The sequence below is a fragment of the Lampetra planeri genome, chromosome 23 (assembly GCF_965212315.1).
Source record: "Lampetra planeri chromosome 23, kcLamPlan1.2.h2, whole genome shotgun sequence".
NCBI classification, from domain to species: domain Eukaryota; kingdom Metazoa; phylum Chordata; class Hyperoartia; order Petromyzontiformes; family Petromyzontidae; genus Lampetra; species Lampetra planeri.
In genome coordinates this window covers 6,459,870-6,475,231 of record NC_136129.1, presented here as the reverse complement: position 1 = coordinate 6,475,231, position 15,362 = coordinate 6,459,870, and the positions used below count along the sequence as shown (strand labels likewise).

At 48.4% G+C, this 15,362-nt stretch overlaps 1 protein-coding gene across 1 annotated transcript; it reads right to left on the bottom strand.

Annotated features, from left to right (window-relative positions):
- Positions 1-629: 629 nt before the first annotated feature.
- Positions 630-14,771, bottom strand: LRP11 (LDL receptor related protein 11). Its single transcript, XM_078605328.1, has 7 exons — positions 14,656-14,771; positions 11,932-13,082; positions 9,729-9,886; positions 8,476-8,668; positions 6,801-6,872; positions 5,588-5,650; positions 630-5,099 (listed from the first exon to the last, which is right to left on the bottom strand). The coding sequence occupies exons 1-7, from the start codon at positions 14,769-14,771 to the stop codon at positions 4,945-4,947; spliced, it is 1,908 nt and encodes a 635-aa protein (XP_078461454.1). The 3' UTR covers positions 630-4,944.
- Positions 14,772-15,362: the final 591 nt, after the last annotated feature.

Sequence of the window (15,362 nt, the reverse complement as noted above, 5' to 3'; positions counted from 1 at the left end):
TGCCCCTGCTGGACATCTGCGAAGAAGAGCTTCAATAGCTCTAGATTTGAAGCTTTCGTGACTGCAAGGATTCATATTCTTAGGTTTTTTCGGTAAAGTCACGTAGGTAAAAAATTAGAATTAATAAAAGTAAAATAAAATAAAAATCACGGCGTTTCGGAGGCAACACAAGCTTCCATCTTCAGGTGGAACCATCACAGCACGATAGCTGTATCAAGTAAGATACAGCTATCGAAACGTCGTGATTTTTATTTTATTTATTTTACTTTTATTAATTTAAATTTTTTACCTACGTGACTTTACCGAAAAAACCTAAGAATATACTTCAATAGCTCATCGGATTTATCCAGGATAAGTAAAGATTCCGAGGTCCACTTGCTTGTACTTCTGTACATCTCTTCGAATTCATTGCACCTCTGCCATCTTCTCTAAATATATTTAGAATCATTTCGATACACCTCCTATCTCGCATGTGAGAATACAATCGTATCTCGACCTTCTGTCTTCCAACTCTTCTGTGAACAGTCCATATCTGTTGTCATGCAATGGCATGTGTGCCAACGAGCAGCAGAAAAATCAAACGTGCGAGTTAATAGAATGTTTTGTGTTAAATGACGAGGGACACAATACACCAAATACATTTTAATGGAAGTATGCAACTATACAGGCTGAATTGGACACGTACCATTTGTGCGCGCTTTTTTTAAAATTATTATTTGGGTATTAATAAATATTAAATAAGACATTACACACGCAATAAATAGCAAATTTGTTATAACACGTAAGTTTTGAAGACACGTTGACGCAAATTGAAATGTTCTTTGCTTTATGACATTCATCATTGTATACGGGCATTTTAATTGGTAAATCATCAACTGCACTTCAGTATATCTACACTTTCAGCTGTAGGCAGTGCGCGTGCATGTTACCTTATATCGCTTCGTGCATATGTCTCGATTTCAAGGCCAATACAGGTTAAATGAAAAAACCCAGCCCGGACATTAATTCACACGTCGATTATGAATGAAGTATGTCGACGAACTGATGGCAGAATATGCATGTGTCACTTCCCCCTTTGATGAACAGAATTGAGCGAAGATGTCATGTAACAGTGTTATCAACAAAATACCTTAAACACTCACATTGAGGCTGTACTCTCCAACAAATATTCACCTTGTTATTAAAAAAAAAACATGAGCGTATATTTCACTCTCTTCTGTAACCCGCTGCAACCTATCATATACCGTCCCTAATGTCTTTTAAATTAACGCATGACGTTTGCAATTGAATTGCCCGTCGTGCGGACGCAACGAGGAGCACTGGGTTTAACGACGAACACTTTGAGTTAAACCGCTATAGCCTGATAATGATGATTATGATACTGCAAACCAAAAGCACGCGAAACATCTAAAATTATTCGGGAAAAAATATCTGAGGATCTCCCCCCCCCCCCTCCCCTCCCCCGACTGAGTTGAGTAGAGTTTGCATCGTATGTTGCGGCGTCGGCGTTGTCTACACCTCGACATTCTAGATTTGAAGTTTTCGTGACTGCAAGGATTCATACTCTTTGGTTTTTTCGGTAAAGTCACGTAGGCAAAAAAATTAAAATAAATTAAATCACGACGTTTCGGGCGCAACACAAGCGAAAGCACACCGCTTAACACTTAAGCGGTGTGCTTTCGCTAAGTTGTCCTCACCTGAAGAAGGACACTTGTGTTGCGCCCGAAACGTCGTGACTTAATTTATTTTAATTTTTTACCTACGTGACTTTACCGAAAAAACCAAAGAGTACACCTCGACACTCGGCGACGTGGCAAAACGAAAAAAGCCTCATCGAGGAGCCGACTGCGCCCAGTACCGTCTCTCTCTTGTGTCTCGCGGCAACTTGTGGACCCATGTTCTTGGTTCTTTCGGTATGGTCACGTGACTCTATCGAAAAAACCAAGAAGATGAATCCCTGCAGTCACGAAAGCTTTAAATCGAAATTTAACTTGTGGACCGCGCTGAACAACGCTCGAACGCAGCTTCATTCTCGCCCTCGCCACAGCAGCAGCAGCAGCAGCAGCAGCTTTTTTGGATAAGCCATGGAACAAAGACTGGTCGCCACATCGCACGCGTTCGGATGCGCTTCTGTGGCCGTCTGGAACGCTCTTCCTTCCGATATTAGGAAGCCACTGGGAGCTATGCACTTTTAAATCATCTCGTTTGAAAACGAATTTCTTTAGAACTGCTTATTCTGTTTAGTTTGTTGTCCTTCTCCCGCACCTCTGATTAGCACGGTTGGCTACGTACGGTGCGAAAGAATTTCAACAGGCGTACATACAACTGGGCGACGCACGTACACCTTCCACAAACGGACGTTGAAAGAATCGCCGAACTGCGACTGCGGTGAAGTCAAAACGATCAAACAACGCATCACTGACGGACGCGCCATCCATGCAACATCCTGGCGGTGTCGCTGCGATCCACACAGCGACTATCGCTGCCTCCTTGGATTGATTGAAGTAACTTAGCGTTCTACAACAACTCATTTCAAAACCGTTGCTTTTCCGTCTTGCCATTCTCGATACAAGTTGCCAACATTTTGTGGTCGAACAATTTACCCAACTGTAGATCGACGTTAGGAAATGCATTCTTAGAAATTGTAATGCATTGATATGCTTGCGATTTACATTATAAATTATACGTATAAAAACACATATCGTCTTTACCCCAACTTTTTAAGTGCATTAACGCAGCAGCTTTATCAAACACGGAGTTCAGTTCGCAAGCTTTGGTTCTGGTGTGAATAGAGGAGAAAAGGAGATTTTCCACTCCATTAAAACACACTTTTAGAAATGCGTGTCGTCCCACTCAGCCCTGAAGCTGCACAGAGCCACTGAGCAACTTTACCGACGGCAGTTTCTCGAGTCTGCACAGCTGTCGTACCTCGTGCTGTTCGGCGCGATGTGCGACGTTACATTTCGCTCCACGTGCTGAGAGTCGGACATCGTGCCGCGCAAAACGCGCGGTACAACCCGAAGACACAACGGAGAGCTGTAGAGCACAACCGCGAATACCTCCGCGGATCAGGAGACCTGTCCTTTCAAGCTTTGGCATTCACAGCAACTGGGCCCCCGTCGACACTGATGACATAGAAGGAGCCACAGCACCACACGTTCCAGGGCCAGGATCGTTCATAAGGATTCCTCCTACCCTCTGTCAAGGTGGCGAATTGTTGCGATTTGAGGTCACACTTTGATTCAAGAGTCGAATCTTTTTTTTTTATCCCCGCTCCATTGAATGTAGCAGGCCTCAAGTTAGCATCAGGGTTCACGTGAACTCGTTATAAACAAGATAGTCTAATCTCTGCGCTGTTACATCCCTGGTAAGCTCAAGAAATGAGGTCACGTGAGAATGAATGCCCAGGTACCAGTGCCACGAAGCGAAATAAAAATTACTTTTATATTTTCCCCAGTCGCGGCCGTGGTGTCCAGCCAGACTGTTAGTTAATTGACAGGTGGTGTGTGGTGGGGTAAAGTGTGGGTACTCACACCGCCTCCAAGACATCTGGCCACTGTGGAAGAGTAGACTAAATACCTTCGAGAGCTGAATATATATGTATGTTTTTTATATATCACCCAGTCGAATAGAAAGAATCATGTTTGATCACAGGCTTATCATGCAAAGCAGCCTGCAACGAAGATCACTAATGATGACACGGCAGGGATGAATCTACCTCTGTCTGGAATCGAGCAATGTTACGGAAACTTGGAGAAGCCAGGCGACGAGAGGGAGCGTACCTTGTGATAAATACATCGCCGGGAGCATACAAGGCTGCTGGTGGCAACGCAATCACGGACACCGTTGTTCACGTTCACAAACGATGCATGAAAAAACACTGCCACCAGGTACCTTTGCTGCCAGGTCCGACCGAGCCCACCAGTTACAAAATCGTCCACTCAGAATCCCAGGACTTTCAAGGTTTTTTGGCTTTGTTTTAAAGTATTGTTTTCAATTAAATTGATAAGTTCTTTTGCACACTTATAACCGTTATTTTCCACATGAGGGACGCAATTCAGTGCTCGTTTATTCGGATACACACGTTCCTAGACATGGCCAGGAATTCGCGGCACGGTGAGGTGGTGAAATCCTCCCAGCGATAGACCTGCTTCACGCTAAAAACCTGTGCGGACTACCAAGTGCGGTGCTGTCAAAGCAGTGGGGGTATAAACGAGAGCTGCTCAAAGATACGCTCGGGACACGGTCACCCAGAGGAAGCCACAGAGGCCCAGGGCGAGAGGCCGAGGGCAAAATGCCGCATGGACCCCCCCCCCACCGCCACTCTGGGCGGACTTGACCTAGGGATGTAACGATTGACCCTGCCGGTAATCCGATGAAATTGTGACGATCCGGGGAACGCATTTCGACTCTACAATCGGTTCTCCTCTCTGAACAATGTGGTGACTGCAGCGGCCTCCGGTGGCTTTCTGGGGGTCACGTGGACACCACGGCACGCAATATGTATATACGAATCTGCATTCATCGATTCTCCGGCGATTCTATGCAATGTGTTGCGAGTTTCCCAACTAATATCGTTCGCCGATCCAACGTGCTATCTCTCACCCATAATTTGCTGACGGGCGCACACGCTTTGAGTTAAAAGCGCTATAGCCTGGTTAAGGAAATAACAATTCTGCTATTGTAGCTATGCTGTTGGGGATTACGGATCAAACCGGTGGGAATTACTGACCCAGTTGCCTGGTGCTTTAGGCATGCTAGACCGCGGCTCACACACGATGCAGCGGGAGGTCGCAATTAAACGCGTACAATTTAAGTGATTCAAAACAGAAACTGTTACAACGAAAAAAAACAACAACGAAAACCCTGACACAAAACACAAAAGCGGAAAAAACTAGTTGACGTGTGAGGAGGGCGGGCGATGCGAGAGACGTGCGCGCGCCGTCAGAGGTACATGCCGTTGATGAGATAGTCCGACTCTTCGGACACGAGCGGTCGTCCTTTCTTGAGCCGCTTCCGAGCGACGAAGAATCGGCCGCCCAGCATCACGAGAAGCAGCACCGTCACGGCGAGGCCCAGCGCCAGTGGCAGCACCGCACCTGCTCACACAAAGACAAAGATCCCCCGTATAGCCTTCACATAGACTGCTGGGGCAAGTGCTGTTAGCGAGCAGCACCTATGAAGGCTGGCCATGGCAGACGAGGGGGTGGGTGGCCAGCGCCACGCCCGGCCACCTTTGCCTCCCGACTCAGATGATCGTCACTGGTGTTGGCCGCGAGTGGGAATCGAACTCGGCTCGCCAGGTTCGTAGCGCAGCGTGCTAACCGCTGCGCCACCGCTCCCCACAAAGCCACACACGCACAGGGAGTCACCATTACTCTCCTATCACTATTACCATGGTTACAGCTCCCATGAACTTCATCAGCGATTGATTCACTACTGTCACTATCTCACCAGCAGTCAGTCACCTCCATATCACTCTTCTATCGTTATTACAACGGTTACAGCTCCCATGAACTTCACCCACTGATTCACTCGTCAGCACTACTGAACCGTATGCAATGAGTGTTCCAAAAGTTGAACTTACTAGACTCTGGTGCGACATAAACAGCATCCACTTGCTTCTGCGTGGCACCGGGGTTAGTGTGAACTGCAATACGCACAACACACACACACACATAGATCACTGTGAATTACACCACAAAAGACAAAACCGCTCTGCGCTGCAATCCAAATTCAGCGAAAGAACTCTGCCCTGTCCACCCAGCGATAATTATCTATGAATGTCTCACATCAGAGATAATCCGAACGAAGTACAAACCCACGCGCAGTTCTTTGTCGCCCGTTGCAGTTCCAGGTGACCAGATTCTCGCGTCACAAAACTCTCGCTTCCGATGAGGACCGTGTTAGATCCGGCGGGATGGTGGCACATACACACACATGCACACGTCTGTAATCCAGCACTTGGGAGGCAATGGTTGGGGATGGAGCGCGTACATTTGCTGCCAACCCTGCAGTGGTGCCCTTGTTTAAAGTTGGGGGGGGGGCGATACAAAAACTCAAGTGGGCATGAACTCTAAATGAAACGTTAATGGGAAATGATCTCCTTGAGTCGTGCAGTCTGCTCGAGCTCTCTACCCCTGTGTAGACTAGGGAAGGCCTCAAAGACTTGTCTAAGGGAAGTTAGAAGTAGGTGGGGGGCGGGGGGGGCTGAGCCTTCTGCAGTGGGGAGGGGGGGTTCAGTCCCCTCTAGCACCCCCCACACCCCCACGACGGTAGGGGGTGCTCATGAGATGGCGTTACAGATTCAAACAGGTTTTGTAACCCATCTGTGTGGACATTTAGAGTGTAATTCCATTCTAAGCTTGGGTTTTGTTTTGGACATATTTTCCTCCTGCACCTCTATTGGCCATTCTCTTCCTCTTACCTCCCCTAGCCCCTCCACTCCTTCCCGTCCCTCCCCTACCCTCTACTGCTGTCGTTCAATCCTCAATCCTGGTACGCCCCTGCCATCAAAACATTTCTGAGTGGAAGATGGCAGCCTTCACGTGGCCCACTCTGCTAAGTGAGAAATCACGGCGAATGCCATCAACCGGGCAACCGAACATCGATCATCGATCTCCCGGTCTCGAGAGGAAAAACATACATCTAAAAATGATTGTATTGTCACCGTTTTTTCAGTGGCTTGAGTGGAGGCGCTCTACAAAATATAAACAAACAGCCATCATCCACGTGAATTATGTTACCTCGGTTTGGCTACTATGTGCTTACAACAGCTGAGTGAATGCTGCTCGGCTTACTGGAGAGAGGCTGCTGTGCTTGGAAGGGCTGCTGATACATCTTCTCCGAGATGTTGTGCACATCTTGGGCCACTGGGGACAATTGAGGACAAAACCAAAGAGTATGAAAACAGATGCTGGACATTTTCGCTATTTTCTTAAAATAGTTCAATGTAAATTATAGCCTTATTCTTTGGTTCTTTCGGTTAAGTCACGTCTAAAGATAAAATAATAAATTAAAATAATGGCATATTACGACGTTTCGATTGCAACACAAGCAATCATCATCAGGCATGATGATAAAGATAATCATCAGGCATGATGATGATTGCTTGTGTTGCAATCGAAACGTCGTAATATGCCATTATTTTAATTTATTATTTTATCTTTAGACGTGACTTAACCGAAAGAACCAAAGAATAATTCCCGCAGTCGCGAAAGCTCCAAAATTAAGATTAAATTATAGCCCTCCGTCAACCCACTGCTGGATGAAGCCTCCCCATGCATGCCGTATCAGTCATGGGGGTTGCTTGACCATACTTCACCAAATCCGTCAGTGCAGGTTGAAGGTTTCAACTACTGTGGGTTTAAAATAGTAATAATGGTACATACGTCTGTCGGGATAATGTTTAGCACCCGACCATCTTGAGTTCGATTGCCGGCCGCAGCTCACGTCAATGTCGCAGGTGACATCTGAACCGGTCCCGGGCCCCCCTGCCTTCACCAACCCACACTGACGATTGTGGTGAAGTATGGTCATTAGTATGGCGATTCGCACGATTGGCTACGTACGGTGCAACAAAGAGCTCAACATACATAGAAACAACAAACATGACTGGCATGGTGTGGAGAGACCACCCACTATTGAACTGACAAAGGGCTGTAAACGTTCAGTATTTTCTGCATTGGTGTACACTAGGCCAGCTGCAGATGACAGTGCCCTTTTGTCACGTCCAATAATCTTTGCTAGGGAGGGGGGGGGGCACACGTACAGCATTCGACCTACGACCTGACTGCCAGGTGAAGGCGCACATCGGGTTGCAAAGGCCCCATTCAGTGGCTTTGGTAAACACTGAGAGCCCCATAACCTTTGATATGGGAGGGAAACAAATGCACTGAGCTGCACTTAGTTGCCATGAGCGCAATGATGTCACACATTGTACACATCGGCAAGGCAGTCAATTAAGCGACAGTGCCTTCAACCTTGTCAATACCATACCATAGCCAATACGACCCGACGATTACTGTTAAGTAGAAGCACACACTCCTTGGGAGCAAGGCCACGTGTGTGTGCTTATATCTGAAGTGTTTTCGGGCTGTGCAGTGTGTTGTTCGGCATGATGTCCAAAGTTTTGCTACGTTGAATTGAGCTCCTGAAGAAGCTCCAGCACGTGGAACAAAACGCCGGACATCATTTCATACCGAACAACACACGGCGATGGCATAGCATGGTTGGCATCCGGCCCTGGTGCAAAGAATGAAATGGGGCTCTCTGTAGCCCAGCCCAGAGATTCCCGGAGGCCTGGGGCTGGAGGCCTTGCGCAGACTGCTGTGTGGGGCCTCCTTCTTCGTTAGCGACAAAAAAAACAGACCGGTTGTGTATGACTGGGGAGCAAATTGCCTGCTCTGACACCGGCCTCTCTGGGCGACCCCAGTGCATATATACGGCATGATAATTATCCGGCTTCTACTGAACCTGTAGGTGCTTTGGCAGGCAACGCAGGCTCGGGCGGATCGTGCGAAGGCACGTCCGTGTGGGCGGGCGAGGGGAGCACGGTGATGGTAACTTCGTCCGATCCCTGCTGGTTTGCCGTGTCCGTGACGGTGAGACGAATCACGTACACACCCTCCCTGAGGCCAGACAGCTTCAGCTGTCCATCTTCCGAGCTCTGCACAACACGAACCATCGTAACGCACAAGGCAGCGACGTTATTGTACGTTCTTGCAACGGTGCCAATACGGAGATAGATTTTTTTTTTATTCACATTTCTGACACATGGTATATTCTACAGTGTGTGTCCTGGTCACACAGGGCATGAGGGTTTCAGACATGAGGACAGTTTAAGTAACTTTCTCACCTGCCCATATTTGACATCTGAGAAAAAGAGCTTCATTAGCTCATCGGGTTCCTCCAGTCTAAATAAAGATTCTGAATGTAAAGTGAGTTGTTCAGGAATGGGTCATATGTTCTTTGAAAGTCTGCCTCCTTTCCTTTAAGCACGTATCCCATATGGTCCAGGGTGGTTGACTGTGTACGAAAGAAGTTCAACGTACATACATACATTGATTCCAAGAACACAGGATGAGATGTTACTATCCTTTGTGCCAGCACTTCCAAGAGTTCATGAACAGTGAGCCTGGTGAAATTTGGAGAGCGCATCGTCAGTAGTGTACCTTTGGTTCCTAGAGTGTTTCGGCCTTTCACACTATACACCCTCCCCAAAGGCGGCCAGCGACAGGGTGATCAATCCTACGCTTGCGTCCCATGCCCAATTAGTCATAGGAGTTGCCTTGTTGTTGATAGCCAACATCCATGATAAAAAGCATTGGGGGTTGTGAATATTAATATTTTTGTTCCGGTAAACTCTACAACACTTAACCCTTATCCATTACATATTTAAGCGTGTTGTAGTTGACCCGCTTGGTAATTTGGGCCTTTTGATTATGTCAGTCATTTGGCCGGCATATGTGTATATGTTGAACTTCTTTCGCACCATATGTAGCCAACCGTGCTAATCGGAGGTGCGGGGGAAGGACAACAAACTAAATACCAAAAACACTTTTAAAGAAATGAGTGGCTTCCTAATATCGGAAGGAAGAGCGCTCCAGAAGCGCATCTGAAAGCGCACGATGCAGTGACCGTCTTTGTTCGATGGCGAGCCAAAAACTGCCGCCGCCGCCGCTGCTGCGAGGGTGACCGTAGTTTGCGTGTGGGTGGCATGTGCGGACCGCCATCTGCAAGGAGGGATCTCCACTGAGCAGCCTCCAGCGGTACGCCGTGATGCCGTGGTCGTCCACGCTGCCCAGCCCGCTCAGGGTGGCGTCGCTCTCGGGCACGCGAAGCATCACGTCAGCACCCGCCTGGGCCTGCGGTGGCTTGTCTTTATCTGGCACAGGGGATAGGACACCCACCCTCCACGTGAATGCAAGTGGGCACACGCTGGCACACATTCGCACACGCTCACAGCCACGCAATCACACACGGTCCACACAATCACAGACACGCAATCACTCGACTCACGATCACACGAAATCCCACACTGCGGCACAAAATCACTCATGGCACACCTAATCAGACACAATCACATAAGGGGACATTATATATCACACACAATCACTCATGGGCACAAAAGTACACGCAATCACCCATAGAAAAAGAGACAAATATCCCCCGTGTAGCCTTAACAGACTGTTGGGGCAAGTGCTGTTAGCGAGCACCTATGAATGCCTGCACCGTACACACAGGAGTGAGTGGCCAGCACCACCCCCGACCGCCTTTGTTTCCCCAGTGGCGATGTTTACACACCGCAACAGGTACTTATTTGAGGCTGAGTCGACCTAGATTAGGCCCTGGACCCGTTCAGATATTCGTCACTGGGGGAATCGACCTCGGGTCGCCGGGTTCGTAGCGCAGCGCACGAACCGCTTCGCCACCGCTCTCCGATCACCCGTGGGCACACAATCACCTGTCACAATCACGATCACCATTGGGTCGCACAATCACCGGTCACAATCACATACATCCCACAGCAAATCCACAACAACAAAAACTGGTCATGTTAATAACGAAATGTCAAGAAGCCCTTGATCCATCCACTGCTGGATGAAGGCCTCCCCGCGCCATGTCGGTCATGGGGGTCAATTGCGTGACCATGCTTTAAACAAAAATATATACTTTTAGAAAGAAAAAAAATCACGAGCGTCATTGCAGCTCCTGTGACGTCATCGCAGCTCCTATGACGTCATCACGACACCGCCCACGACGTTATCGCCCCAACGCAACTGCGCCAAGTGCATTGACGTCACAGTCGAGCTATGACGAAGGGGCCTTTGACCGCAACTTTAAAAGTCTCTCTCTTTTGTTGTTGTTGTTGTATTCTCGTCGGCAGTGTCAAACTTGCGTCAAGCCCGGGGGCAACGGCTGCCTTGGAGCTGCCCCCCATCGTTTGCAGTGCCGGGTTATCCCAGTAGCGTTATAGTACTATAGTAATAGAGCAAGTGCAGAATCACTGAACCAGAATTGATAGCTTGAAAGCATTTAGCGCGTGGGGGCCCTTGAAAGTGTGCGGCCCGTAGCAGCTACACATGTAGCAGCTACACATGTAGCAGCTACACATGTAGCAGCTACACATGTAGCAGCTACACATGTAGCAGCTACACATGTAGCAGCTACACATGTAGCAGGGCCCCACGCGCCAAATGCTTTCAAGCTATCAATTCCGGTTCGGTGATTCTGCACTTGCTCTATTACTATAGTACTATACCGCCTTCAACTTTTACGGACGACTGGGTGTTTAAGGTTAGCGTTTTGTCGTATTATCTGGCTGTATAGCAAACGAAAAAAATACAATTACTTTACTATGCAAGTTAAAAATTAGTGTTTTAATGTTTTTATTTTATTTTAGGGCCTCTTCATAACATGTGCTCCAGGCCCCGCAATAGCTTAACCCGGCAATGAGCGTTTGTAGTTGGAGGCTCCTATAGAGACATTGCAGGGGCTGCGCCTTAATCGTGGCTCTACCTCGTTGAATGGGAGGAAATTCCACGTTGCTGCGGCGGAGGTCCCAGCCTGTACCGTCGGACGAACAAACTACACCGTTACTTTAAACTGCCCAAGGTGCGAGTACACCACATTACACACACAGCTAAGCAAACACTGCAATGTCGAATTCCGCCATGCGTACATCATACGAACACCGCATTTAGGAATACGATACAAATTGGAAAACACAACAGTGGTGTTAGATAGCGTACAAAGCATACACGGTGTAATTAAAACAATTATTTCAAGGCCATTCTCAATCCCACAATTTGTTGAAGGGCCTCAACCACGTGGGAGTATTTCTGTTGTTGTTGTAACCATACTTCACCACGCTGGTCATTATAAATAAATACAAATCGTAACACAGAACAATTGTGAAGGGCACCGCACCGACAGTGCCGTCGTCCACATGTCTCCCCCGCGTCTGCTCCCCATCTTCCTGATCCACCTCTTCCTTCTCATCACCATCATCAGCACCATCAGCACCACCACCACCATCACCACCACCTCTGCCATTCTCGTTGAGCACAAAACTCGTGTAACCCTGGTGTGCTGAAAACGAGCAAACATTGCGTCCATCATCTCCCCGCGGGCAATCGAAGAGGTAGCAGTTCAGCTCCGGTCCATCATCATCACCACCATCACCATCATCACCACCACCACCATCATCATCATCATCTCCTGGAGCTCCTTGTAGGACAGCCACCGAGCAGGCTGCGTGCGAGCAGCAAGCGGCCAGGCAGCCTCCCCATCGTCGCACGCCCCGCGGCGCGGACACGAAGCGCGCCCCGGCAGCCACCGAGTCCTGCGGACGGATTATTCGCCGTCTCATCGTGGAGACATCCGTGTCCCTGTCACAGCGGCTGCTGCTGCTGCTGATGCCGCTGCTGCTGCTGATGATGCTGATGATGCCGTTGTTGTTGATGCTGCTGCTGCTGATGATGCCGTTGTTGTTGTTATTGCTGCTGCTGATGTGTCGAGCTGGAAGCAATTCAGCCGGCCCTCTGTTCCGCTGCTGCTGATAGTGATGATTGTGATGATGATGTTGTTGTTGTTGATCTTCCGGTCCAATGGGATGTCGCCAGTCTCCGCCGCCGCCGGTCTCTCGCTTCTCGCTGGCTGTCATCTTGGCCGCTCCTGCTGCTGCTGTCGTCAGGCAGAGCAGCAGCAGCAGTGCGCACAGAGTGGCCGTCGGCAGTGACCTGGACATCATGGCACCTTGCTGTGGTTGTCGTTGTTGTTGCAGCCGCTGCTGTGGTTGTTGTTGTTGTTGGAGTAGCTCGTGTTGTCGTTTGCTGGGCGTCATCGAGGCGGCGGCGGCGGTGGTGATTGTGTTTGGTCCGGCGATGTGAAGCTGCGAGTGAGCGCGCTGATGATGATGGTGGTGGTGATGCTGCTTGCTGTCCAATGTCAACTCAACAAATGCCCTCTCGTCATTGGGGCGACGCGCGCGTTCCACGCGGACCGAGCGCCAGGGGGCGACGTTGCCTCGTCCGTGGCATTCGGCGACCGCCACCAGCCCCCACCCCGTGCCCGCTGAGCTTGAAGGTCGAAGTGCAGCGATGGATTACACATCTGTTCTTAGGTTTTTTCGGTAAAGTCACGTAGGTAAAAAATTAAAATTAATAAAAGTAAAATACCACCTGAAGACGGAAGCTTGTGTTGCCTCCGAAACATCGTGATTTTTTTATTTTATTTAACTTTTATTAATTTAAAATTTTTACCTACGTGACTTTACCGAAAAAACCTAATAATATGAATCCTTGCAGTCACGAAAGCTTCAAATCTAGAAGTACAAATCTGTTGTTGTTCTTCACTCATTAGAACCGGTCCTGGGCCTCCCCTAGGTCGATTCAGCCTCAACTGGTGTGGTGTGTGAACATCGCCACTGGGGAGACAAAGGCGGCCGGGCGTGGTGAATCCAAGTCCTGGGCGAAGCCGGGTAGTAAATCTAGTTATAATAAATATTGGGGGGACACATCCCCCCCCCCAATATTCAAATATGCTCAAAATATCCCCCCAATCTATTGCTATAAAAATATTAAAAAGTAATAATAATTGCTATGCTATGTAAATAAAAAAACAATTTGCTAAACCTTGGCCACAATATCTGGACTTGTCTTCATATAAGTCAATGCATAGATTTTTTATATGATTGTGGTTATGGTTGTACTTTATTAATCCCTAATCTCTGCCATTACATACAATGAAGCAAGAAATGGTAAAAAAGTAAAAACAAAGCAATGTAATACAATACACCATTAGACATTATTGTAAAAAATAAAGAAAAAGTCCATCCCATGTGTTAGGGAAATTTTTTATATTTTAGGCAGGAAATTAGTTTTCAAATGTAGATATTTTTCTGGGCTGGGACCCCCCCAGACACTCTGGAAGATTTGGTCCCCCCCAATGTTGACTCCATGGCTACGGCCTTGACTCTTACTCCGTAACGTTGTTGCATCCTTTATTAAACCAGGGTAATGAAAAAGGACACATGGAACATAGTCTGCTCATCCACATGGCAGGTTGCCGGTTGTTCTATGGCGAATAGTACAGATTAAATTACACTCCGTGCCAAATGTATTGCCTTTATCTCATTGTCAATCTCTCCACGTGTTATGAAAGCCAAACAGCTGTGCCCCACACACACCTGGGAATCATTGACATGCCCAGTCCTGTCAGGCCAAGGTGCAAACACTCTGATAATGCTTGTATGTACAGTACGTGTGTTGAACTTCTTTCGCACCGTACGTAGCCAACCGTGCCAATCGGAGATGCTTGCTCACACCACCGATGACAGACGAGCCTCTTCATGAGTGTATTTGGCCTACTCCTCCTCACCGCTGGCCAGACGTCTTCGAAGAAGTGGCAGTACCCTCAATTTACTCCACCACACGCGACCTTTTGACTGTGATCAGAACCGGCCCTAGACCTTTGGGGGCCCTAAGCAAAATTTGGTTGGAGGCCCCTTTGATGTATGATTTTTTTCACCCACTAGCTAGCAGTGACTCTAGGGGGCCCTCTGCTGGCCACGGGGCCCTTTGCAATTGCAAGGGTCGCTTAGTGGCTGGGCCGGCTCTGACTGTGATGGACCCCTCCATTCCATCCCCCCACCATCTCTCCCGCCCCAACTCCATCCCGCACCGCCGCTTATCCCGGCCCACATCGTCCTCCCAGACACCGCGCCACCTCGCTTGCAGGTGGAGTCCCACGTTTAGATGTACCCCCATCTCGTGGCAAACCAGGAGATGGCTTATACAGCGAAATGTGGGAGCAGCGCATGCACGTGCGCGCTCATGCACGTGCGTGCATCTCTGTCGTTCTTTAATTGCTTTATTAGGATGCGCCGCTGTCAGCAAGACGTTCATCCACTTCGATAAATGACGTGACGGCAGATACCGAATGGCGCTCGGTGCCGTGAATTTAAACCTGCGCTTCGGCGAGGAGGCTTCTATCTGTCTGGCAGGTTAAGTGGAGGAAAAGCGGAGAAGGGAGGCATAACCGCGGTGGTGAGATGTTAACTCCCTCGCCTGGTATACAGGCAGTCGTGGGTTCGATCCCGACTTTGACGCCTGCTGTATATTTAGAGTTTGTAAGTCTCTCTCTCTCCGTGGTCGTGTGGATTTTCCTCCGGTTTTTTCCTCTCCACATTTAGAATCCACATGCGTTTAGACTTTAGAGTATTTGGCCGCTATAAATTTTCAGAAGCCACTTCGTTGAGCTATCATTTGTGGCCAGGTCGCTTCTAAAAAAGTGCTATGTATCTCAGTCGACTTTACCTGGGAAAAAAAGTTTATAGATGTATAATTTGTATCGTGATC

Bases quoted from the DNA above. Each gene is read 5' to 3' on its own strand.
- LRP11 (XM_078605328.1), bottom strand. From the start codon at position 14,771: ATGGGGGTACATCTAAACGTGGGACTCCACCTGCAAGCGAGGTGGCGC. The intron at 13,083-14,655 runs GTGGGGGGATGG...TCGACCTTCAAG, and splicing joins GAGTTGGGGCGGGAGAGATG to CTCAGCGGGCACGGGGTGGG. The intron at 8,669-9,728 runs GTCCGCACATGC...CGTGTTGTGCAG, and splicing joins ATCCCTCCTTGCAGATGGCG to AGCTCGGAAGATGGACAGCT.